Source organism: Gopherus evgoodei, chromosome 2, assembly GCF_007399415.2.
Source record: "Gopherus evgoodei ecotype Sinaloan lineage chromosome 2, rGopEvg1_v1.p, whole genome shotgun sequence".
NCBI classification, from domain to species: Eukaryota; Metazoa; Chordata; order Testudines; family Testudinidae; genus Gopherus; species Gopherus evgoodei.
Window position 1 is genome coordinate 52,634,011 of NC_044323.1, and position 22,439 is coordinate 52,656,449.

General features: G+C 41.8%; 1 protein-coding gene across 6 annotated transcripts in view; it reads right to left on the reverse strand.

Annotated features, from left to right (window-relative positions):
• Positions 1–22,439, reverse strand: part of THSD7A (thrombospondin type 1 domain containing 7A) — a 586,917-nt gene that overhangs the window by 222,077 nt on the left and 342,401 nt on the right. For all 6 annotated transcript variants that reach the window (XM_030550674.1, XM_030550676.1, XM_030550675.1 and 3 more), the window contains exon 4: positions 18,986–19,817. In XM_030550674.1, the coding sequence (XP_030406534.1) occupies positions 18,986–19,817 (832 nt within the window). The remainder of the gene's footprint in view (positions 1–18,985; positions 19,818–22,439) is intronic.

The window sequence follows — 22,439 nt, forward strand, 5'->3', positions numbered from 1 at the left end:
TGGCCCAGGCTTGGAGGTCCTAGGCACAACAAGAATACAGATAAATAAATAAATTAATAATAATAAACCTAGGACAGTTCCTGCACAATTAGGATATCTGGCCAATCTAGAAAGCAAAACTAACAGAAATGTGAGCTTCACACCAGGACATCTTTTAGCATATTCTGAGACATCATTCCACAAAATAAACATTTAATTCTGGACTATTTTCCATCACACCAACTGCCTTTTATGTTCAAATACAGGAAGGCAATGACATGGGGTTTACAAGTCTAATACGAGATTTCACAGCGGAGTACACGTCATTCACAATAAACTCAATGTATTTATCAGAGTTCAGATTTAACAAGAACTATTATTTGCTACTTCTACACACACAGAATAGCAAGATGCCTATTAAATAAAGTAAATGCAAGTCAAGCCATCTCTTTGGTTAGTGTTTTTCTCCCTCCCTCCCCCCGTCCTTTCTCCTCTTCCTATATTGCCTCTTATCAGCTTTGACTTCTTGTCATTTTTTCCCTTTTATGGCACTTTCTCACCTATTATTCCCTACTTTAATTCCCAACATACTAGAGGTCTGTTATGTTTATTTTCCCTCTAGGTGATTTCCCTTTTGATTACATTCAAATTTTTCCATTGTTCTGAAATGAATAGCATGGCTACAATTCAGCAGGGAGACTGCTGCCAAAAACTCTGGGCACTTAGGAAAAACAAAAATAGTGGAAAACTGAGTTGTTATTTCCAGCTCTTAATTCAGTAAAGCCTCCTATGTATTAAAAAGGACATTAATAATCACTAAGAAATACCAAATAAGCTATTCAGATATACAGATCTAACTGTGTATGAAACAGTGATCGCTTGGAGGAAGAACAGACACAGGGAATGTCTACCATGGCAAAAAGAAAAGTCCCGGAGGCAACAAGTCTCAGAGCCTAGGTCTACAGACTCAGGCTTGTGGGGCTTTGTACTACGGCACTAAAAACTGCTGTGTAGATGTTCCAGCTCCAGCTAGAGCTTGCGCTCTGAAGCCCAACCCACTCCCTGGGCTTCAGAGCCAGAGCTGTTATATCTACGCAATTCGTTTTATTACTTTAACACTAACCCAAGTCTGTAGACCTGGGCTCGGAAACTTGCTGCTGTGAGGGCTTTTTTTTTCTCTTTTTTTTTTACACCATGTAGACATGAAGAGACGACAGTTATTTATATTTTGCAGTATACTGGCAAATAATGTGATGCATTTTAAACTTTTATTGGTGTTAGTTTTTCCTCACTGGTTTCTCTTTCACTTAAGATTTGTTGGTTTTATTTTTTGATTGACTTCTGGGGCAAGATCCTAACTCCTGCTCCAGCCCTTTTATACACCATGAAAGGACTGGAGCAGCAGAAAAGCTTCTGCACAGCTGGTAGAGGATTCCTCCAATGCAAGAACTGTGGAAGAGCACCTCACAAGCATAGGTGTAGGCCCAGAGCTAGCTATGTTATGCTGGAGGCCCTCTAGCCCCCATAACAGCCTAGTGTTGGGAGAATAGCCCTGCTCACCTGCAAGTTCTACTCTGTGCCTCTTAGGGCTTGAAGTGTAATTTCCAATTTGGGCAGATATACCTGCAGTAGCTTTTATCAAGCTAGCATGCTAAAAATAGCAGTGTAAGTATAAGGATGGGTTGCCATCTGAAACCCTAGGTACATTCTCCTGTGGCTAGTCCATCCAACTGCTTGTATCCCTGCAGCTACACTTCCATTGTTAGTGTGCTAGCTCAGGGTTACAGTGGGCATGTCTACCTGAGTTGGAAGTTACATCTCTAGTGCAGACATACCCTCACACTAGCTACTTTGTGCTGCCTCTCTATGGATATGTCTGCCTTTACACCACTACAGCAGCACAGGTGCAACATTGCAGCTGTGCTGCTGTATATCACTTCAATGTAGACACTACCTATGCTGACACGAGGGGTTCTCCCTTCAGCATACAAAATCCATCTCCCTGAGAGGTGACAGGTAGGTCAACAGAAGAATTCCTCCATCAACCTAATACTATCTAAACACTAGGGGCTAGGCTGGCATAGTTCTGTATCTCAGAGGTGTAGATTTTTCGCACAACTGAGAGACATAGCTATCCCAGTGCAAGTTCCCAGTGCAGACCAGCCCTGAAATTCTACATTACATTAAGGATGATAAAGAGAGGCTGATCTACGAACTTAGTTCTTTACCATTTCTTGAAGTTGGCATTTTAGGGTTATCTATATGAATAGGTTGCCTTATTTTACCTAAGAAACCAAAGAGATATTGATACAGAGGAACTTTCATACTGGATCAGACCCCAGGTGCTTCAGTGAAAATGCAAGAACCATACAGTAGGCAGATGTGGGATAATCTGCCTCCATCAGGAAGGTGTTATCCTCATTTCTAATAGTTAGAAATTGGTTTAAGGCTGAAACATGAGTTTTTTATCCCTTCCAACACTTTTTTTTCCCCGTTAACTAGCACAGCTCTGGTTAGTCATGTTATCCATATATATTTGCAATTCTTAGCCTCAACAAATCCTGTGCAATGACTTTCATGATCTAATTATGTACTGAGTGATTTTTTTTTCCTTTTATCAATTTTGAATCTGCCACCTCTCTCTTTTATTGAATAACCCATTGTTCTTGTGTTGAGAGACAGAGAAAACAGAAGGTCCCAATCTACCTTCTCTATTTATTCACCTTCTCAAATCCTTTGTTGTTTTGATCTATTTTATCATGACCCCTCTTAAAATTCTCCTTTCTAAAGTAATCCCAGTCTTTCAATCTCTTTTTATGTAAGCATTTTCCTCTGCTCCTCATAATTCTCATTGCTCTTCTCTGAACCTCCTCTCTGTGGTAACCTTTTTTTAAAATGGGTGACTAATACTGCATACAGTTTATACTAGATGAGGCTGCACTATTGAATTATATGCAGGCTTTCACATTTTCTGTATTTTTCTCCCTATTGTTCCTCATGCATCTGAACCTCGATAGCTTTTTTGAATCAGAGCTGCATAGTGAGCAGAGGTCTCCATTGAGCTGTCCATGATTACAGCCAGGTCTCTCTTCTGAGTTGACAAAATTAATGTAGAACCCTGTAAGGGGTATAAGTAGTTCAGTTTCTTTCATTCCAATGTGCATTATTTTACATGCATCTTCTCTGGACTACATAAATGTGTCATGTACAAACGTTGGTATCTTGCTGCTCACCCCTCTCCCTTTACAAATAATTAACAAATATATTAAACAACCCAGAACCAGGTATGGAACCTTGAGGCAACCTGCTGTTAACCTTGCCAATGATGAAAACTGGCCCTTTACTCTTACTCTTTGTTTCCTGTCCCTTGGTCAGTTAACAATACTTTATCTCTTACCCTTGATTCCTGTGGCAGATCTCAATGGCTTCTAAAGGGCCATTCTTAGGGGAGTTTAAGAAATTGGGATTTTTTTTTAAGTTCTGTAAAACCTAAAAGTCTTACGGTACATTAATATAAAAATATATTTATGAAATTGAAAATAAATAAATACAAACTAGACCCAACTTAAAATGACAAATATATCCTGCAACATTTCCAACTGAAACATTGTGTCATTGTTCTAGTATAGAATAAATGGAAGGTGAAAACAACTTGAAAGAAAAGTGAAATTCTATTTTTATTTTCCAAGGCTGAATGAAATGCAAAACAACAAAACGATACCATAAATAGTGAAAAAGAAAAAAAGAGTTTTTTAAAAACATGTTTTAAACAAAAAAAAATTCTGCCTGGTTTATTAACCTACCCCATTAATGAATTAATAAGTAGGGAGAATAAAAAAAAGAAACACTTTAACCCCAGAAAACCCATATTTTGTCTGTGATGGGAACTGGATCAAAAATATAGTAAAAATAAACAAAACAAAAAAAAATGGAGAAAGCACCTTCTAGATGATGATAAAAAAATGTAAAACAGAATCATCCACATATTGATGACAACAAGCCAAAACCCTTTAATACCATCCCAGTGACCTCATATAAACATTGAAAAGGAGACCTGACAACAGAATCTTTCAGAACGAGAGAACATCTGGAGTATGAGAGCCATCACTCAACATTACTGCTGGATTCAGAACCACTCAAACATCATCCTGGGTCTGTAGTTCTGTTACCAATATTTCATGGCCAACTTCATCTAAAGTAGCACATAGATCTTAAAGCAGAAGGATGGGTATATGTAGTTTGTACCATAGCCAGAAGGGGCCAGGAAACATAAGGACTCTAGATAATGTGAGGTCTTCTGTCACAATTTTCACAATAACCCTCCCCGCAAAAAGAGGAAGTTAGAGGCCGGGGAGAGGGGTGTAATGGCAAAATTATTTGCATTATGTGACAGCTGTTTGAGCAACAATAGACAGACACAAATTACTTGAGTTTTTCCAGAAAGCTCATCCACAAAGCAAAACCTGCCAAAGATCAGCGAGGGAAGATGTTACATTTATTCTCACCCCCCATAACAGAGCTGCCACCAGTAAAGCAGCCAATCTGCTCTAAGTCTCAAACAATTTTATCTTCAGAAAAAACAGAGTATGCATCTGAGTATAAAGCAACCATGATTCACCAAGTGGTTGAACCATCTACTGATTGAACCTTCAGTAATACTCTGCTATATGGGAAAAAACGACAAAAACATTCTTTGCCTCAGATTTAAGCAATTATTTATGTCACTTGATCAAATTCAGGGCATTATTTCCACACTCTAGCTTCCCTCCTTTATTTTTCTCCTGACTATTAAGGAGCCTTTAAGTATGCCCCACCCATGGAGGGGTGATTTTGGAGCTAATGGATGAGAAGACAGCAAATCAATGTCCTAGCTGACTGTTAACAGCCTATTCCATCTGTCATATAGTGTTCTCCCTCATGGAGCTCTTAAAACCTACTAGGTCCATTAATTTCCAAGAGTGGACAATGAAATGCCATGTCATTCTTGAAGCAAAGGCACATATGGGCTGTGAAGTAAATTAGCATGAAAGGATCTGTATAAAGGTAAAATATTTAATGTTGTTCTTAATAAAAATAACAGGAGTTGTAAACAAATTCTCTCCCCAGGTTTGAGCTACTGTTTTAGAATTGGGTGTCAGAACACACACATGGTGGAACACTGGGCGGGATCTAGAGCCTAATCTAACCATTAATATCTCCCCAGGAGTGATGATTTGCTGGCTGGCATATATGCTTGTTTATTTAAGGAGGTTAATGAAAGCCCACTTGTTTTTCTTCCCAGAGACAAATGTCACAGTATTCATCATGAGATGGTCATGATTAATTTTTGCTACAGCTGCACTGTTTGTTATCATTCATATTGTATATTGTGCAGAAACTCTTTAGTACCTTGTAGTACAATGGGAGGTTATATTCAACAATGCCTCTTTCATTCATTTACAAATTGAGTATTGTCTAGATAAATGCTTTTCACAAGACTACTCTCCCATGATCATGACATTTAAATTATTTCTGCCAGCAACAAAGAACAACAGCCAAAATATTTTTTTGTGGGGAGAGGGAAAGCTGTCCTAATATTACTGTGGGAAGAAGTGGGGAAGAAAAAGAAAATTTCTAAACATACTAAGGAATAGATACAACAAAGAACACGGCCAAAACAACAGCAAGTACAGGGACTATTCATTTGGATTCAATAGGATACATGCACATCCAAACAAAGTGATGGGTAATCTGCCATGCCAGATCTAAAAACACTTAGAAATATTCTAAGATGATTTATTAACTTCCTGATCTCATGCTTTTCTCTGCCAATAGGAATACTTTCTTCCTGTTTTAAACCATGTCATTATAATTCTGATCTTTAATTTAAGACGACAAGAAAACATTATGCTACCATCAGAAAATTAATAGAGCACCTGGCAAAGAAAAACAATGTCTGAAACTTTGATGATAATTATCCAGTTCAAAGGTTAATGCCTCTCTGTACAAATCAGTGTAAAATGAAAGCAGAGGATACTTACTGCATTGACAATATCATGGTATTGAATCTAACAGAAGAAAGCTCTCACGCTCTCTCTGTCATTCTCTCTCTTTTTTAAGAAAACAGGATGGGAGACAGTCAAAGTTTCTAAAGAGATCTCTAGCTACAAGTGAAAACAAAACACAACTTGTGTCTCTGTATATGTAAGGATTTATTTACAAGGGTATATATGTATTTACTATGTAAAGAAGCATGTGTGTACATAGTTGTTATATGCACTTAAGTAAACCTATGTGGAAATAGTATACAAACTGTCTAGGCCCAATATTGTAGCAAGTAACTGAACAAACTTATTACAAACACTGCTACAAAAATGTTACAGAATTTAACAGAATTCTAAATCAGTTATATAAGGAATATTTATTGTTTGAAACATTTCATGAGCAAAATGGCAAAACTTGTCCAAGACTCAAGTTAAAAAAACCTATGAAAATGATTTTCATCCTGCTAGTGTATGAAAATGATTTTCATCCTGCTAGTGGATGGTTTGTATATTACTTGTAAAGTAGTAGTCCATATATTCAGTGATGAGCTGCCAAAATCTTAACAACCAGTTCCCTATAAATAGTTCTGATTTAAAGGATGTGCCACAGTATGTATTTTTTGTACCAGTAGGGTTACCATGTGTCCATATTTTCCCGGGAGGAATTTTTCCTTCTGGATGGCAATTTAAGAACCAAAAAGCCTGACATCTCTGGGAAAATACAGATGTATGTTAACCCCATCTAAAGTCCTTTTTTAAAAAGATGGGCCTGAACTAGAAATGAGCTCTGTTTCACATGTGTGGGTTCCCGTCACTCCCTGGGGGTGTGCTAGGGTGACCAGATGTCCCAATTTTATAGGGACAGTCCCGATTTTGGGGTCTTTTTCTTATGTAGGCTCCTATTACCCCCCACCCCAGTCCTGATTTGTCACACTTGCTGTCTGGTCACCCTAGGGTGTGCACATGTGTGGGTCCCAGCTTCTTCCTGCCCTTCTCATTGAAGCAGGTGTGCAGGGTTACTGCCCTGGGAACTGCAGGGTACCAGTGGATGTGGGGCCGGCTGCAGACAGGGGTGTGGGGCAGAGCTAGCTGGAGGCAGGGGGTGCAGGGCTGGCTGTGGGCAGGGCAGGAGGTGCAGAGCTGACTGGAGACAGGAGGGTGTGGAGTTGGCTGGAGGCAGGGCAGGGGCTGGCTGGAGAGGGGTGTGTGGGACTGGCTGGCTTCGGGCAGGGTCACAGGGGTGTGTGGCAGGGGTTGGCTGGAGACAGGGCAGGGGGTGTGCAGGGGCTGGCTGCGGGCAGGGCAGGGGGTGCGGCAGGGGCTGGCTGCAGGCAGGGTGGCAGGTACTTACGGGGAGAGTGGCTTAGAGCAGCCCAAGCAGCAGGACGCAGCCCAGGCACTGCAGAGCAGCCAGGGACCCACCAGGCAGCAGCGGGAGCCCCAAGTCCAGGGGTCAAGGGAGCAGCAGCAACAGGGCCAGGCAGCGGCCCACATGGCTCCTGCAGTGCAGCACCCTCAGTGGCCAGAGGAGGCATTACATTACTTCCTGGCCGGAGCCCATCAAAGCTGCAGGGCCCCCTCGCAGGGAAGCGGGTTAACAACCGGTTCTAAAACTGCTTCAAATTTTAACAACCGGTTCATGTGAACCAGTGCGAACTGGCTCCAGCTCACTCTGCATATATGTTAACACATATTTGTGTCAACATGAACAGTGTAAGAGTGAGTCTACATGTGCAATAGGAAAAGGGTTAAACATTAAAAGCTACATTGAGAGTTTACTCTTGGTCCATAGTAAGAGGAGTGGATGGTTATGCTGCCATTCCCCACCTCTGCCTGTCCATTCCCTGACCCCTGCACAGAAGTGGGAGAAGCAGTCCTGAAGAAGCTATGCACCTAAATGTGCACTGAACACATTGATACTTGTGGCACAGATGGTTGTTCCTCCCCTTCTGGGTTGGAGGGAGGCCACATCACCTCACTGCACTCCTGAGCAGTACTTCTTCTGGAAAGCTGCGACTTCAGAGTCGGGTCAGTTACAGATGACAGTACCATGGAGCTGAAGATGGCATCAGAGGCGAAGTCTACATTGATCACATAACGTTCTGTAAACATTCTGTAGAAAAATGTGGACTGATGTCCATGTTGCCACTCTACAGATCTCTGAGTTAGGAACATTCTTGAAGAAGGCTACAGACGAGGAGTGTGTATGGATCTTGTAGAGTGTGTATGGCTCGAGTCTGGAGGGGTCACACTGCGAATTTGATAGCACTTTCTGATGCAATTCAAGACCACTTAGACAGTCTTTGGGTTGATATTGCTGAACTCTTGGATTTTTCTGCAACAGAAAGAAAAAGTCTAGGGGACTTCCTGAAGGCCCTTGTCCTATCAATGTAGAAGACCAGGTCCCTCCTGACATCTAGGGCATGAAGTATAGCCTCCCTGTTGTCTTGGGGAGGCTTGGGTAGATGACTGGAAAGTGAATCAACTGATTCATGTGAACCAGGGAAGTTACTTTAGGGATGAATTTTGGATGTGGCCTGAGCATAACCTTGTCTGAAAAGAATACTGTGTAAGGGGGATGTACCATCAGAGCTGCTCTCTCCCCTATTCTTCTGGTTGAGGAAGTTGCTATCAAGAAGGCCATTTTCATTGATAGGTATGTTAGTGGACAGGTGGCCATGGGTTCAAAAGGAGGCCTAGTCAGCCCTTTCAGTACCAGGTTTAAGTCCTACATAGGAGTAGGAAGTCAAGGTTGAAGGAAGAGGCTTATTATACCCTTAAGGAACCATTTAGTGGTTGGGTATGACAGCACCTGAGTATCAGATTGGTGAAAGACTGCTATAGCTGCTAGATGGACCCTAAGAGAGTTTAGGAATAATCCTAACTTTTAAGGGTCAAAGCATAGTCTAGGATGTGTAGAAGAGTTGCTGACATTGGTGAGATTTGTTGAGATGTGCATCAAGTCTGAAACCTGGACCATTTCTTCACGTAAGTACAATGTGTGGAGGACTTTCTACTGTGTAACTGAACCTCTTGTCCATTCTTTGAGCATGAACTTTATAGGTTGAAACCAAGCAGGAGCCATGCTTTGAGATGGAGAATTCCCAAGTTGGGATGTAGGGTACACCCTTTGTCCTGCGAGAAGAGGTGTGGAATGGCTGAGAGGGAGATCGGTGGCCACATCACGAGCTGTGTCAAGTGAGGGTACCTGCTCTGTCTCAGCCAGGTACAGGCAATCAAGATGATGTGAGCTCCCTTCCCTTTTTATTTTTGGCAGGACCTTCAGCAGTAGAGGAAATGGAGGAAAGGTGTAAAGAAGGTCTTTGTACAGGGGAGAAGAGCATCACCAGAGAGTGCTATCCCATCTCTGCCGTTGAGCAGTAGCGTAGACATTTTTTGTTCTGGTAAATGGCAAACAGGTCTGTAGATGGTGTTCCCTACCATGTGAATAAGTCATTGCGTCATGAGGCGGTTTAAATGCGTGCCCCATAATATGAGTGATGCGTCGATGGTAACGAGCGACGATGATGATGTTTGAGAGAAAGGGATCCCTTTGCACACATTGACTCAGTCCTTTCATCAGTTTAAGGAGTTTTTGATCCCGGTGGCCAGTGACAGTGATTTCTCCAGCCTGTCCCTGTTAAGTCTGTAAACCGAACTGAACCATAGTTGGAGGCATTGCATGTGGGTCTGGCATGTGGTATATTAGCTGTGTTTATTGCCATATGTCCCAAAAGTTGGAGGCAGAGTCTGGCTGGTATCTGTAGACTGCACTGCATGGTGTCTATGAGTGAAACCCGGGATAGGAATCTGTGTTGAGGTAGGAGGGCTTTGGTCTGTCGGGTGTTTGGTCATCCCCTATGAATTCCAGCCATTGCACTGGAGTGAGGGTTAACTTCTGGGTATTGATCTGTAAAGCCAGTTCTGTGAACAAGTGTATTGTAGTGTTGACAGCTTGTTCATCCTCCTGCAGAGATTGGGCTCTGAGGAGAGTTATTCAGGTATGGGTAAATCATTATTCCCTGAGAGTGTACATGAGCGGCTACTACTGAGAGAACTTTGGAAAATACTCCTGGGGCTCATGAGAGCCTGAAGGGGATGACTCTGTGAAGCTGAGAAGTTGCCTGTGAGCTGGTAGGATTGAGATGTGAAAGTATGCGTCCTGAAGGTCAACGGCCAAAAACCAATCTCTCTGTTCCAATGTTGGAATAATCACTGATAAGGTGACCATCTTGAACTTCTGATCCTTGACAAACATGTTAAGAGCTTGGAGGTCCAGTATGGGTTTTCAACCTCCCTTTCTTTGGGTATTAGGAAGTAAGGAGAATAGATCCCTGGCCTCGTAGATGTTGAGGTACTGGTTCTATGGCTCCTAGCTGGGGGAGGTGAGCTATCTGCTACCATAGTAAACTCTCATGAGAAGGGTCCCTGAAGAAGGATGGAGTGTGTTGTGGAGAGGGTATGGAGGTGAAACGGATGGAATACCTGGACTGGACAATCTCTATGAATCATCATTATGTGTTTCCAGGCACTGTGGAATACAGCCAATTGGTATACAACCATGGTCACTTGTGTCAGTCATGGGAAGTGGTCTTGTAGTGCCTCGACCTTCCTGTCAAAAGTGGTTCTTAAATGCAGGGGGTTGGGATGAGATTTGCAAACCAGATAGCTTATGCTTCAGGAATTTTCTCTTTCTTCCTTTTTGGTTCATAACGATGCTGAAGTTGGTATAGAGCTGAGTACAGCCTATGCTAGGATTAGAGACTAAAACGTCTCGTTTGCCCGAGTGTATAGATTCCCAGCAACCTGAGGGTAGCACTGGAATCCTTTAGGGTATGAAGGGAGACATCAGCCTTTTCAGCAAAGAGCTTTGCACCCTCAGAAAGGTGTTCCACCATGGACTGCATCTCTTTCAGGAATCCCGACAAGTGAAGCCATGATGCCAGTCACATCACCACCACCATGGATATGGACCTAGTTGCCATGTTGGCAGTGTTGAGGGTCAATTGTAGCAATATTTTTGCTACTAATTGCCCCTCCTGTATGATGGCCTTAAAGGACTCCCAATGCGCCTCTCACATTTTTTCAATAAAATCAATGTTTGTTGTCATTCGTATCGTCATATTTGGCCGTGCGAGCCTGATAGTTACAATACAGAACTGAAAGGTGGCTGAGGAATATGCCTTTTCTGCCAAAGAGATCAAGGCGCTTCCAATTCCTATCATAAGGTGTAGCCCTGGACCGGTGATGTTGACTGTGGGAATTGACAGCATCCACCATGATGGAATTGGGTGGCAAGAAGGAAAAAAGGAACTCCAGTTCCTTTGTAGAGGCATAATATTTTTTGGAACACTGTTTTGGCTGGTTCTAAAATGGCCTAATTACTTGGAAGGGCAATCCTTGAGGATGAAGAAGAGTAGAAGATATCAAGGAGCTGATAGAGGAGGTCAAAGACATGCACTAACGGTATGTGGAGGATGTCCGCCACCTTCTTTGCCAGCTTCTGGAAAAGGCGAAAGTCATCTGCCGGGGATGAGGGAGAAGGCATGATGGCTTCAGAGGAAGAGCATATGGTCTTTGGTGTTATATCCTCCTCTGTACCAGATTTCTCCATCTCCTGAGGTGGTTCTAAGGCCTAGGTGCTGTCGCTAAGGTAGTATGCCTAGAGGGCTCTCAGGCAAGGCTTGAAGCCTGTGAGGCAGGCTGTCGGTGTGCTGCCCAAGGATTCCAATACTGCCATTGTGACATAGGGCCTCATGGGGGTGCCCACAGGTGGCCGTACCAAGATGGAGGTGGTGGAGGAGGCATCTGTGGGTATGTTCTTGGACCCGCTCATAGTGATTCTTATATGGAGCTTGGGAGGAGTACTGTGACACAACCTCCTCTGGTTCACTGTCCAAACACTCACTAGATAGCAGAGGGGCATGACTGGCTGGGGGGATATCCCCTGTGCCCAGTAAAGGCTTGGAGCCACTATGTCAGTACTGAGAAGTGGGGGCTGGGGTGCATCCCATATGCCAAGGTCTCTGGTGTGATGGAAATCCGCTAGTACTGAACGTCCCCGTGTTGGTGGCGGTGCTGAGCGGGACAGAGCCCTTGTCTGTACCGGTCTCTCTGGTGCTGGGGGAGCTGCCACTGGCTGTACCCAGGTGGATTCACATACTGGGAGCATCTTCTTTTGCTTGCTCTTGTCTCTTGGTATTGAAGAGTCAAAGCCCATGCCTATAGGGTCCATGGGTCTGTCGGCGGTACCTGTAGCCAACAGCGATCATGCATCGGTGCCAGACTGTGGTCTCCATGCCAGCGGTGTGGAGGATACTGAGTGAGATGGTGATCGCTTGCGATTGTCTCTAGGCTCCCTTAGGGGACTTCTCACACTCTTCTTGGAGGTCTTGTGAGAGGAGTCCCTAGTCTGTTTCTTCTACTCATTTTCCTTAGAAGTCGAAGGTTGTGGGGACAACTCACATCCGCTAGGAGACTGAGGTCAGAGACCTGTCTTCCTGAAGATAATCTGGCAAAACTCTCTGTCCTTGTGGGATCTTGGCCAGAGCTGCTAGCAGAGGGTGCACTTTGTTGTATGTGGCCCTCACCGAGGCAGTGAATGCACTGAGAGTGCTTACACGTGACTAGGATCGACCTGTTGCAAGTGCAGCATTTCTCGAAGCCTGGGGAGCTGAATGTACCCTGCTAAGGAGAAGGGTCCCTGGTGGGAAAAAAGGTAGGAGAAAAATAGTATTTTTTAAGGGTAGAAAAAGAAAGAAAGAACAGAAGAACAACAACTAAACTACAGCTAGGGAAAAACTACGTAACTGTGAAAATCAAACAGAAGAGCAGTAGCATTAACAGACTGCTAATGGCTCCGTCTCTAGCCAGGGGTGGTTGAGAAGGAACTAAGGAGAGTTAGCCCGTGTATGCACTGACTAGCCTTGTGATGCAGAATGAGGAAAGACAGCACTTGTGGGCCCAACGGACACTGCTACTGAAGTTATCCAATCAGCAGTGCAGGGATGCAGACACACAGAGTGGAGCACCCACAGGGACACTGCTCAAAGAAGAAGCAGAAGTTACACGAATAGTTACAGAGTAGTTACATGGCATAAATACAATAAATTCTAAATCTTAGATAGAATCTCACTCTAAAATTCTTGAATTATTTAAATGTTCAGCACTCTTGTTAAGACAGGTTGATAGAAATTCTCTGGTGATATATTAAAAAAGATGCTTGAAAGGGTGGTGTGGAAAAATCTGTGCTAAAGATCCTAGGGCCCAGTCCTGTGTATTGCTGAGGATCCTCATCTTATGTTGAAGTTAAGAGAGCACTAGGTACTCAACATTCATAGGGTTTAAGGCCAGAAGGGACTATTAGATCATCTAGTCTAACCTCCTGTATAGCACAGACCATTAAATTTACAGTTACTCATGCACTGAGACCAATAATTTGCATTTGGCTAAAGCATATCTTCCATAAAGGCATTTGGTCTTGATTTGTTTGGGCACAAATGTGACCATACATTCAAAGAACAAAACATTATTTCAGCATTTGAAAAGTCTTAAACAAATAGGATGTTGGGGGGAGAGAAGGTTCAGTGCTAGTGTTTCAGTTATTCAATGCAGAGTGTACATTTCCATCTTAAGTCCAGACTTGGGTGTGATTTGTCAAGACTTCAGTAATATTGACAGGCTGGTGTCATAACTGCAGCCTCAGTATAATGACGAAGCTGGTACTTAAAACAGAAATGAACTCCAACTGAATAACGCTATGGGCATCCACGCTTATTAAAAATATATAGGCTATGTCAGACCCTCAAATGCAAGGAAATTCACCATTGCAGATTAGACATAATGCAGAACAACAGAAAAACAGTTGATTGAATCTATGGGTTGATACTACATTATTCAAAAGGTGCCAAATGGTGTGGCATATAAACAAGTCTGGGGGTTTTCTAAGGCAAAATAATTGGTGAACGTGCATGTAAATAGAACTCAGCTGCTTTGGTGGCAAATAATAAATAACACAACATCCTGCACCAGCCCAAAGTAAGCACCTCAACCATACAATCTTTTTTTTATTTTATAAAAAGGTACTCTACAGAAACTGTTGAGCCAGAAGGGACACAGTAGTAGCCATACTAGGTGGCATAGAAGTTGGGGTCTCCCTATAAAATTCAACAAACATTAAGGAATGAAACATTAAAATTAACTAACTAATATCTATAAATACTATAATTAATTTATTAAATAATATCTATGTTTCTCAGGCAATTGAGTGCAGCATATATGGTAACAAATTTATGATGCAACTAATGCATGGAATAAAAGAAATAAAATAGGTGGAACGGTCAAGGTTATTAAACAGCACACTTATCTGAACCACACTACTGGAAAAATAAATTCGTAATATTGGGAAAGAAAATTTGCAATTTGTGAGGCTAGAAGATTCTGGACCTTGGGCACCCCATACAATTATAATTCAACTATGACAATAATGATTGTTGTTCGTGGATGGACAGGTAATCCTAGAGAACTGGTATGTTAACAGTATAGGTAAAATAAAGTATTGGACCTATAAACAGTATTATCTCAGTGTGAAAATGGCAACACAAGGAGGAGATGAAATAAACACAGTCTGCTGTAAATGAATCTAGCACAGATGGTTCTGTGAGTGCTCAGCCCAACTGAACCTGACCACAGTAGAGGGAGGTTGGGCACGACTGGTCTTTAAAGAGAGAGTGAAGGAGACAATACGGTGTGTGTACACAGTATGTGCTCTGGAATATCACAGTTTTTTGGTGGGGACACCTTGCCGGGGAACCTGGATGGGGTTTGTTTGAACTTCACCTCTCTGACTCAGATTGGGACCCATGTCCTATGGCCAAGCGCGCAGATGAGGGAGAACATGACAGAGACTGTGACAGACAACAATGAATGGAAAACATTGGTGACCCATCTCTTTGCACCCGTACATCCTCATCTGTTAACACCACTGATTTGATACAAAGGAAAATAGAGCAATTGGTGTCCATTGCCTAACAAACCGCCAAGCACTAAGCAATTGGGAATGATATTGTTCAGGCAGTGGAAACACCATGGTGGGCTATACCAGACGAGGTGAGCTTGCATCACACTGGTTTGTACTTTAAGCATAATATCAAGGGCGGTTCAAATGATTACCATCACTGTGGTCTTGGGAATGTGCTTTTGGGTAATAAACTTGAAAAAGAAAGCACAGAAAGACAGGGATATGATGCAAATGAAACAAATGCGAATATAAAAAGAAAGAGGGAAGCAGAGGCAAGTAGCTCAGCCCTGACCCAACATGAGTAATTAACACATGGAGGGAGGTCTCATTTTTTGGAAGACAGAATTAGGGAAGGAAATGATCAGGCTGAAAACAGAATGTTTGTGCTAAATAAGGTAAGGAAATAGGTCATTAGGCTACGAAGACAGAATGTCTGAGGGAGAATACCGTGGAACTATTTGCTACGAACTAGACAACAAGGGACACAATAAATTAAGAATGTAGAGATGAGATAAAGAGAAAGTCGAAGCATGAATAGTGCATGCTGCATATGGATTCGTTCCTGCAAACTAATCAGCCAATCAAAAAATGTGTGATGCAATGTATAGTAAATGCAATGACGTGTAATGTGTATAAAGGGAGCAGGTTTCTGTTTAACTTTGGAGCTGTAATTTACCCTACATCCACCCCCACTATGTTTGAGTCTGATCAACTCAGCATAACCCTGCTGTATGCCAAATAAAAATACTTGAGTGATGAAGGCTGGAGTCAAACAGAGTTCCTAGGAAGCCAAGTGGAAAGAGGTCTTGGAGGGAATCCCAGCACTAAAGTAGATAAGGTCCTAAACAGACAAATGCTTAACAGTATTCACTGTAAACTAAAATACTCAGCTAGACTAAAACCCTCCACAATAGTATGTAACATAACCAATCTGGGTCATGTCATGATGTTTCTGACCTCCTGTACGTGACAGGCCGCAACCACCCCCTAGCACCAACACTAAACTCAAAAACCAAAATTACACCAAAATATTACAGCCCTCAGGAGACTAAACTATAGTGGATGCCGCTTAACAGCAATCCCAGTAGCAGCTTAATACACTTAATAGCAACATCTTGCTGCAAAATGATCCCATCCTATTGACTTTAATGTGAATGGGATTCAGATATTGGCAACAGACATTACACTTAGTAACAATTTTTTATTGGAAGAAAGGCCTCGACTGCAAGGAGGTTTGCAGCGCTGCATCCAGGGAAGGAAGCTCTAGGATGTGCCGTTCCTGACTGCAGCTCGAGAAACCTGCCTGTGGCTGGTGCTCAGCATGTTCCAGTTCCTTCTTCCCTGGATGCAGCCCCACAAATCTGCCTGCATCCCAGGACCTGCTCTGCCAGAGTCCCAGTACTGTGGTCTGGGAAGGGAGGTTGGGAAGGGAGACTGTGAGCAGGGCAGCAGCAGGGAGGGGACTGCAGACCAGATACTGGGGCTTTCCATAGGGAACAAGGCACTGGGGGCCCAGAGAGCTGCATATTATCTCTACTTGCATTCTCCGGGCTGCATCCTACCCTGGCACTGGGGGCGCGGGTGGAGCACAACCAGGGGTGAAAGTAAGTTAAAGGATTTACTGGTACTCCGGAGTCCTGAGCAGGGGCGTGGCCTCAACCAGAAGAGGCGGGCCTTTAAATCAAGGTTTAAAGGCCCTGGGGCTCCGGCTGTGGCCATACTGTTTGCTCCTACATACATATCTTTACATTTGACAATATTAAAAACAGCCACAAAACTGTTATGTAATGCTAAGTAGTAGTAATAGGAATGATGGACCATATTATTCTAACTAATATTTGGGAGGGTTCTTGTAACTTGACATGGATATAAGGTAATAAAGAATTGATTTAAAATATTTTTTGAACTTTTGTGTTAACTGTCTCAAAACTCTACATAATTGGAAGGGTGGTATTAAATGCTGCCCTGACGGAATGGTTGAACTAATTAGACTTTTAAATACTGAATGAAGAGTTAAATGACAAAATGAAAATTCAAAATGAAATATCCACAGTACAAGTTAATCTAATGGCAGTGGGTGACAAGTTAATTCAGATAGCAGGGTCATTCATATAACAGTGGGAGTCATATTAGTTAATCACCTGCTATACTTGAGGGAAGAAAGAGGGGAGGATCAGATGACAGAAAGCAAAAAATAGAAGAGATCATGGAGGGAAGGGAGAATTAAAATGAAGGGAAACATGCTGGGGGACTTGGGAAGGGAAAGTTCCAATTGGAGAGGGAGGCCTAGGAGGTAGAACAGCATGGAAGGGAATCCAGTGAGAAGAAGGAATGGTCAAAATCTGGGAGGGTGCAGAATCAGAGTGAAGATCTCTAAGAGAGAAAGCAATGTAACCTTGAAGGAGGAAAAAATCACAGAAAAAAGAAAGAGGATAGATTTATAGATTATAAGGCCAAAAGGGACAATTGTGATCATCTAGTCTGAACTCCTGTACAACACAGGTCATAGGACTTCCCTGAATTAATTCCTCTTTGAACTAGAGCATAACTTTTAGGAAAACATCCAATCTTGATTTAAGAATTAATAGTGGTCAAGAATCTACCACAATTTTTGATAAGTTGTTCCAGTGGTTAATTACTCTCACTGTTAAAAATGTGCACCTTATTTCAAGTCTGAATTTGTCTAGCTTCAACTTCCAGCCATCGGATTTCATTAAACCCTTGTCTGATAGACTGAAGAGGCTATTTTACAATGTTTGTTCCCCATATAAGTGCTTACAAACTGTGATGCCTTCACCTTCTTCTCTGATAAGCTAAATAGATTGAGTTCCTAGAATCTATCACTATAAGGCATGTTTTCTAATCCTTTAGTTGTTCTCATGACTCTTCTCAGTCTCTCCAATTTATAAACATCCTTCTTGAATTGTGGACATCAGAACAAAAACAGAAATCCAACAGCAGTTGCACCAGTGTCAAATGCAGAGATGGTAATAGAACCTCCCAACTTCTAGTTGATATTCCCATATTTATACATCCAAAGATTTCATTAGTTCTGTTGGCCACACCATTAAACCCGAAACTCATGTTTAGCTGATTATTTGGCAAAACCTGAACATCTTTTTCAGGGTCACTGCTTCCATCCTCATCTTTCCATCTTCCACCCATCACCGATATGTAGGAGCAAACAATACAGGTCTGTAACTGTGGCCCGTACTGTTTGCTCCTACATACATATCTTTACATTTGACTATATTAAAATGCATCGTTTTTGTGCCCAGAAATATAGAAGAAAGATGCAAAAGGAAGAAAGAGAGAATAAAAACATTTGGAAGTAAAATACACATTTTTCATAGAAGTATCTTTTCGGAAGCTTAGCCATAGGAAACAAAATCAGTAACAGAAACCAGTTGTGTAAAGAGCAGCAGTACTTCACATATTTGCATTTCAAATACAAAAAATCTGGAATAGATGTATGTTGACTTTTTTCAGATTCTTTTTCTAGCGTCTGTCATACACATCCCCACCAGCCCTACTACTGTGTGCGCCCAAAGCTTTAAATACAATAATGCAGACACACCTGTTCTCAAGCATGCTTCACTTGTTATGGAGGAAAAAGGTGCCAAAATGCTAGAGAAACAGAACACACATTTGATGAATAACCTCAGGCTTTCAGTGAGCCTTCTGGGATACATATTTAGACCAAAAAAGGCTGGATGGTGTATAATGCTTAATAGGGCATGTGTAAGTGATATTTAGTACAATCAACATCACTTGTGCTATATTTTTTCAAATGTATTATGGAAAAATCTTAAACTTGACAGGGTAAGACAGAGTTAGAAAGAGATCATGTTATGCTGATATAAAAGTGCATACAACAGTACAATTATAAGGAGATTATTCATTCTTTTCTTAAAGTTCCAACTATACAGACACACAGATGTTCAAGTTAATAAACAGTGATTACCTCAAGGCAGCAGTTTTTCCATTTTTGTGAGTACATGTAACCTGCCGGGTCTGATATCCAATCTGTATGTCCCAATATTTGTTCTCTTGTCTGTTCTGTCTATTCCGATTCCTCTTTTTCTTAATAAGCTCCCGAGCTTCAGGATCCCGTACTCCTTTTTCTCGGTCCTTCTCCTTTTCTTTGTTCTTCCCTCGTTTCCTTGCTTGCCTTATATGTCTTGAGTGGGGCACTGAGCATGTACTCCAGGGTCCCACATTCAGGCTATGGATGCTTTCTTCAGTAGTACATGGGGTAGAGTGACAGATCTGAAATTCAGTCAGGTTAGGGCAGGCAGAGCCACCAAACTGAGATGGAGCAACAATGTGACGAGTTCGATGCTGAAGCCCATTGCCACAAGTCTTGGAACATTCTGACCAGGAGGAGAACTCTGCCACAATACAGTCCTGGTGGCAAGGGATGAGGCATGCCTGTTCCAGGAGTGGCTTTGGTTCAAAGTACTCGCATATGACATCCTCAGCAGAAACCCCATTTGATTTTTGGACACAAGTTACGTCTCTCATCTGGATTCCTTCTTCTCCTTTGATGCATTCCACTGTTTTCTCAAGATTCCTTGAAATAACTGGCTGGCACTGATTCCAGTTGCCCAACTGCCAATCATACAGTTCTTTGTGCCAGTCACAAACCCTGAAACAGTTCTGTTGGTTCTCAGGCCTCTCTATCTGTTTACAATTTGTGGGCAGCGTTGTCCATCCTTCCACATGAGCACACCATACTGCTCGTGTTTGGATACCACCTGGACCACAATCATCTCCCATACATCTTCCCCATGGACCTAGGAAACAAGATGAAAGCCACTGTCATATTTTACATTTAATTTCTGCTTAATTATTAAACTCAAGATACAGCGAGAAAGCACAAGACTCAAGAGCGTATTCTTTTACAATAGCCCTACAAAGTAGGATCTTTGTATGATCTGTGGGAAAGAAAAAAGTTATTGATTTTCACCTATTACAGAGTACAATCTCAGAGAGCCTATATAATAGAACAAGTGAGGGACTATCCATCTGTTTTCTGGTCTTTTTTGTGAATTTAAATGGATTTTACTACATAGTTTTCCCTTTTTATGTTGAGTAATTAGAATATTTATGCTCCTGGAGTTCATCAGGGATTGATCACAGCAGAATTACGACATTAAACAATTAATTTGTCAAGATTTGTTTTGCCAGCAAAATTGGAGAAAGGCTTCCCCACGATGTGTAAATAATCTCAGCTCCAACCTACAGGCAAACTCTTTTGGAGATCAGATTTTGGTTTTCTGTCTAGCTTTTCCAAAGCAACCCAACTTCATAGTCACATGCTACATAGTTCTCATTTTTCTAAATTGTGTCAAATAAAGAAAATAATATAAAAAAAAATCTGAAAAACAGTGGTCATTGCAGGTGATGAGAGACCTATTTTGCCAACTTTTAAATCCTCCCCATACTACTAAAAAATAAAGGAAGCAGAGTAAGTAAGCCAGTGTTTCTCAAACTGGGGCTGCCGCTTGTGTAGGGAAAGCACCTGGTGGACCGGGCCAGTTTGTTTACCTGTCCGGTCTGTAGGTCCGGCCGATCGTGGCTCGCACTGGCCATGCTTCGCTGCTCCAGGCCAATGGGAGCTGCTAGAGGCGGCAGCCAGTAAGACCGTTGGCCTGTGCCACTTCCAGCAGCCCCCATTGGCCTGGAGCAGTGAACCGCAGCCAATGGGAGCTGCGATAGGCTGGACCTGCGGATGGGGCAGGTAAGCAAACCGGCCCGGTCCACCAGGGGCTTTCCCTACACAAGCGGCGGCCCCAGTTTGAGAAACAATGAAGTATGCCTTTGTTCTGAGTAACTCATGAAGAGTCCTAGTGAAATGTATATTCAGAGATGAAATCTTACCAGTTCACGGAAATTTACAGAACGATAGAAATAAGTGATGAAAAAGAGATAGTAGGTCTACATTGGGCATACTTGTTTAGACTAATAACAAAACCATTAGAATTATCATGGATTTGAAAGCTTACAATATAAACAGTTTCTGTGGTTTTAAAAAAAGGCACAATATCCAACAGGGCAAATTCACAAATATCCACAAGTTACATAATGGGAGGACTGTCACTGTGTTTATTATGAAAGCTACTGCCTGTTATTTTCCTGAGTTTTGACAAATTGATCAAAAGTGAAAAGATGCCATTTCTGTCTGCCGAAATTGCAAATCTGAACTAAGGGTAAAATGTTATGATATTCAGGTATATAAAATCTCAGCTATGACGTTATTGTTACAGTCACAAACTGAAAGTCAGACTTTTTGCATAGATGTCTTGCTAAAACAAAGTATGAAATATGCACAAGATTATATTACAACTAAAAAATAAACCTGTGCTGACTTTAGTGTTCTCTATTAAAACATTCATGCCCAGTTACTCTACCCTGGAGAGCAAAGAAAGAAAATATAATCCTGCTAACTTTCTGTTGAAAAGCTGAAATAATACTGACCTTAATGTGAATTTACTTATGTTCTCATAAGTTATCCTATGTACTAAGTAAAACTTGTTTTTTTTAATGTTTGTTTCACTCCACCGTGGAAGAGGAGAAAGTAGCAAAATTACAAACACAATTTCTCCATAGTACAAATATCCACCACCAAACACAAATCTTATAAAACCAGATGACTATCTAAAAAGTCCTTTCTTTGACAGAGAAGTTCCAATGTCCATGCACACAATGGAGGCCAGACAATGCAATCTTTATTTATCTGAATGACCCCACTGATCATAATGAGACTATTTGCATGAGTAAAGTTATAGGATTTGCAAGGTTGAGCCCTTGTGACAGCAATAAAGAATTTTAAACTTTTTTTTTCATTTAGTGACTGGCAGGAGTTTGGAGACCTCCTATCACTGACTCCCACAGACTTCAAAAATTTCCATTGGGAATGTTGCCTGTGACTCTAATATTAACTTCAGTGGGAGCGTTGGGAGCAGATTTATGGTAAGATATGACACTTAGTCTCTGTAGCCCTTGCTAGTGTACTTTTGAACAGCCTCTCGATTACAATACAATGCACTGTAGTTGAACAGTTTGCTTATGGATATTAAAACCTGAGCATTACATATATGATAGCAATGCCAGCTGGCAGCCAGATTCAGCACATGAAAACTCCTGTACTGTTTTCTGCAGATTAAGTTTGAATTAGGGTTTCCAAGGTTTAGCCAGATACCCAGAAAAATAAATGCATGTTTTAAGTACAAATACATTTCTGTTCCCATTTCAGTAAGATTACCCTAGTTTATCTCTAACCAGCCTTCCACAAATGACATAATCATCGTTGTATTCATTTTATTCTAAGTATATTTACACTGAGCATAAAGTGATTGCATTTCCTCAGAAAATTGCATGGAGTTCTATTTAGAACACCAACCAAGTCTAAAGGA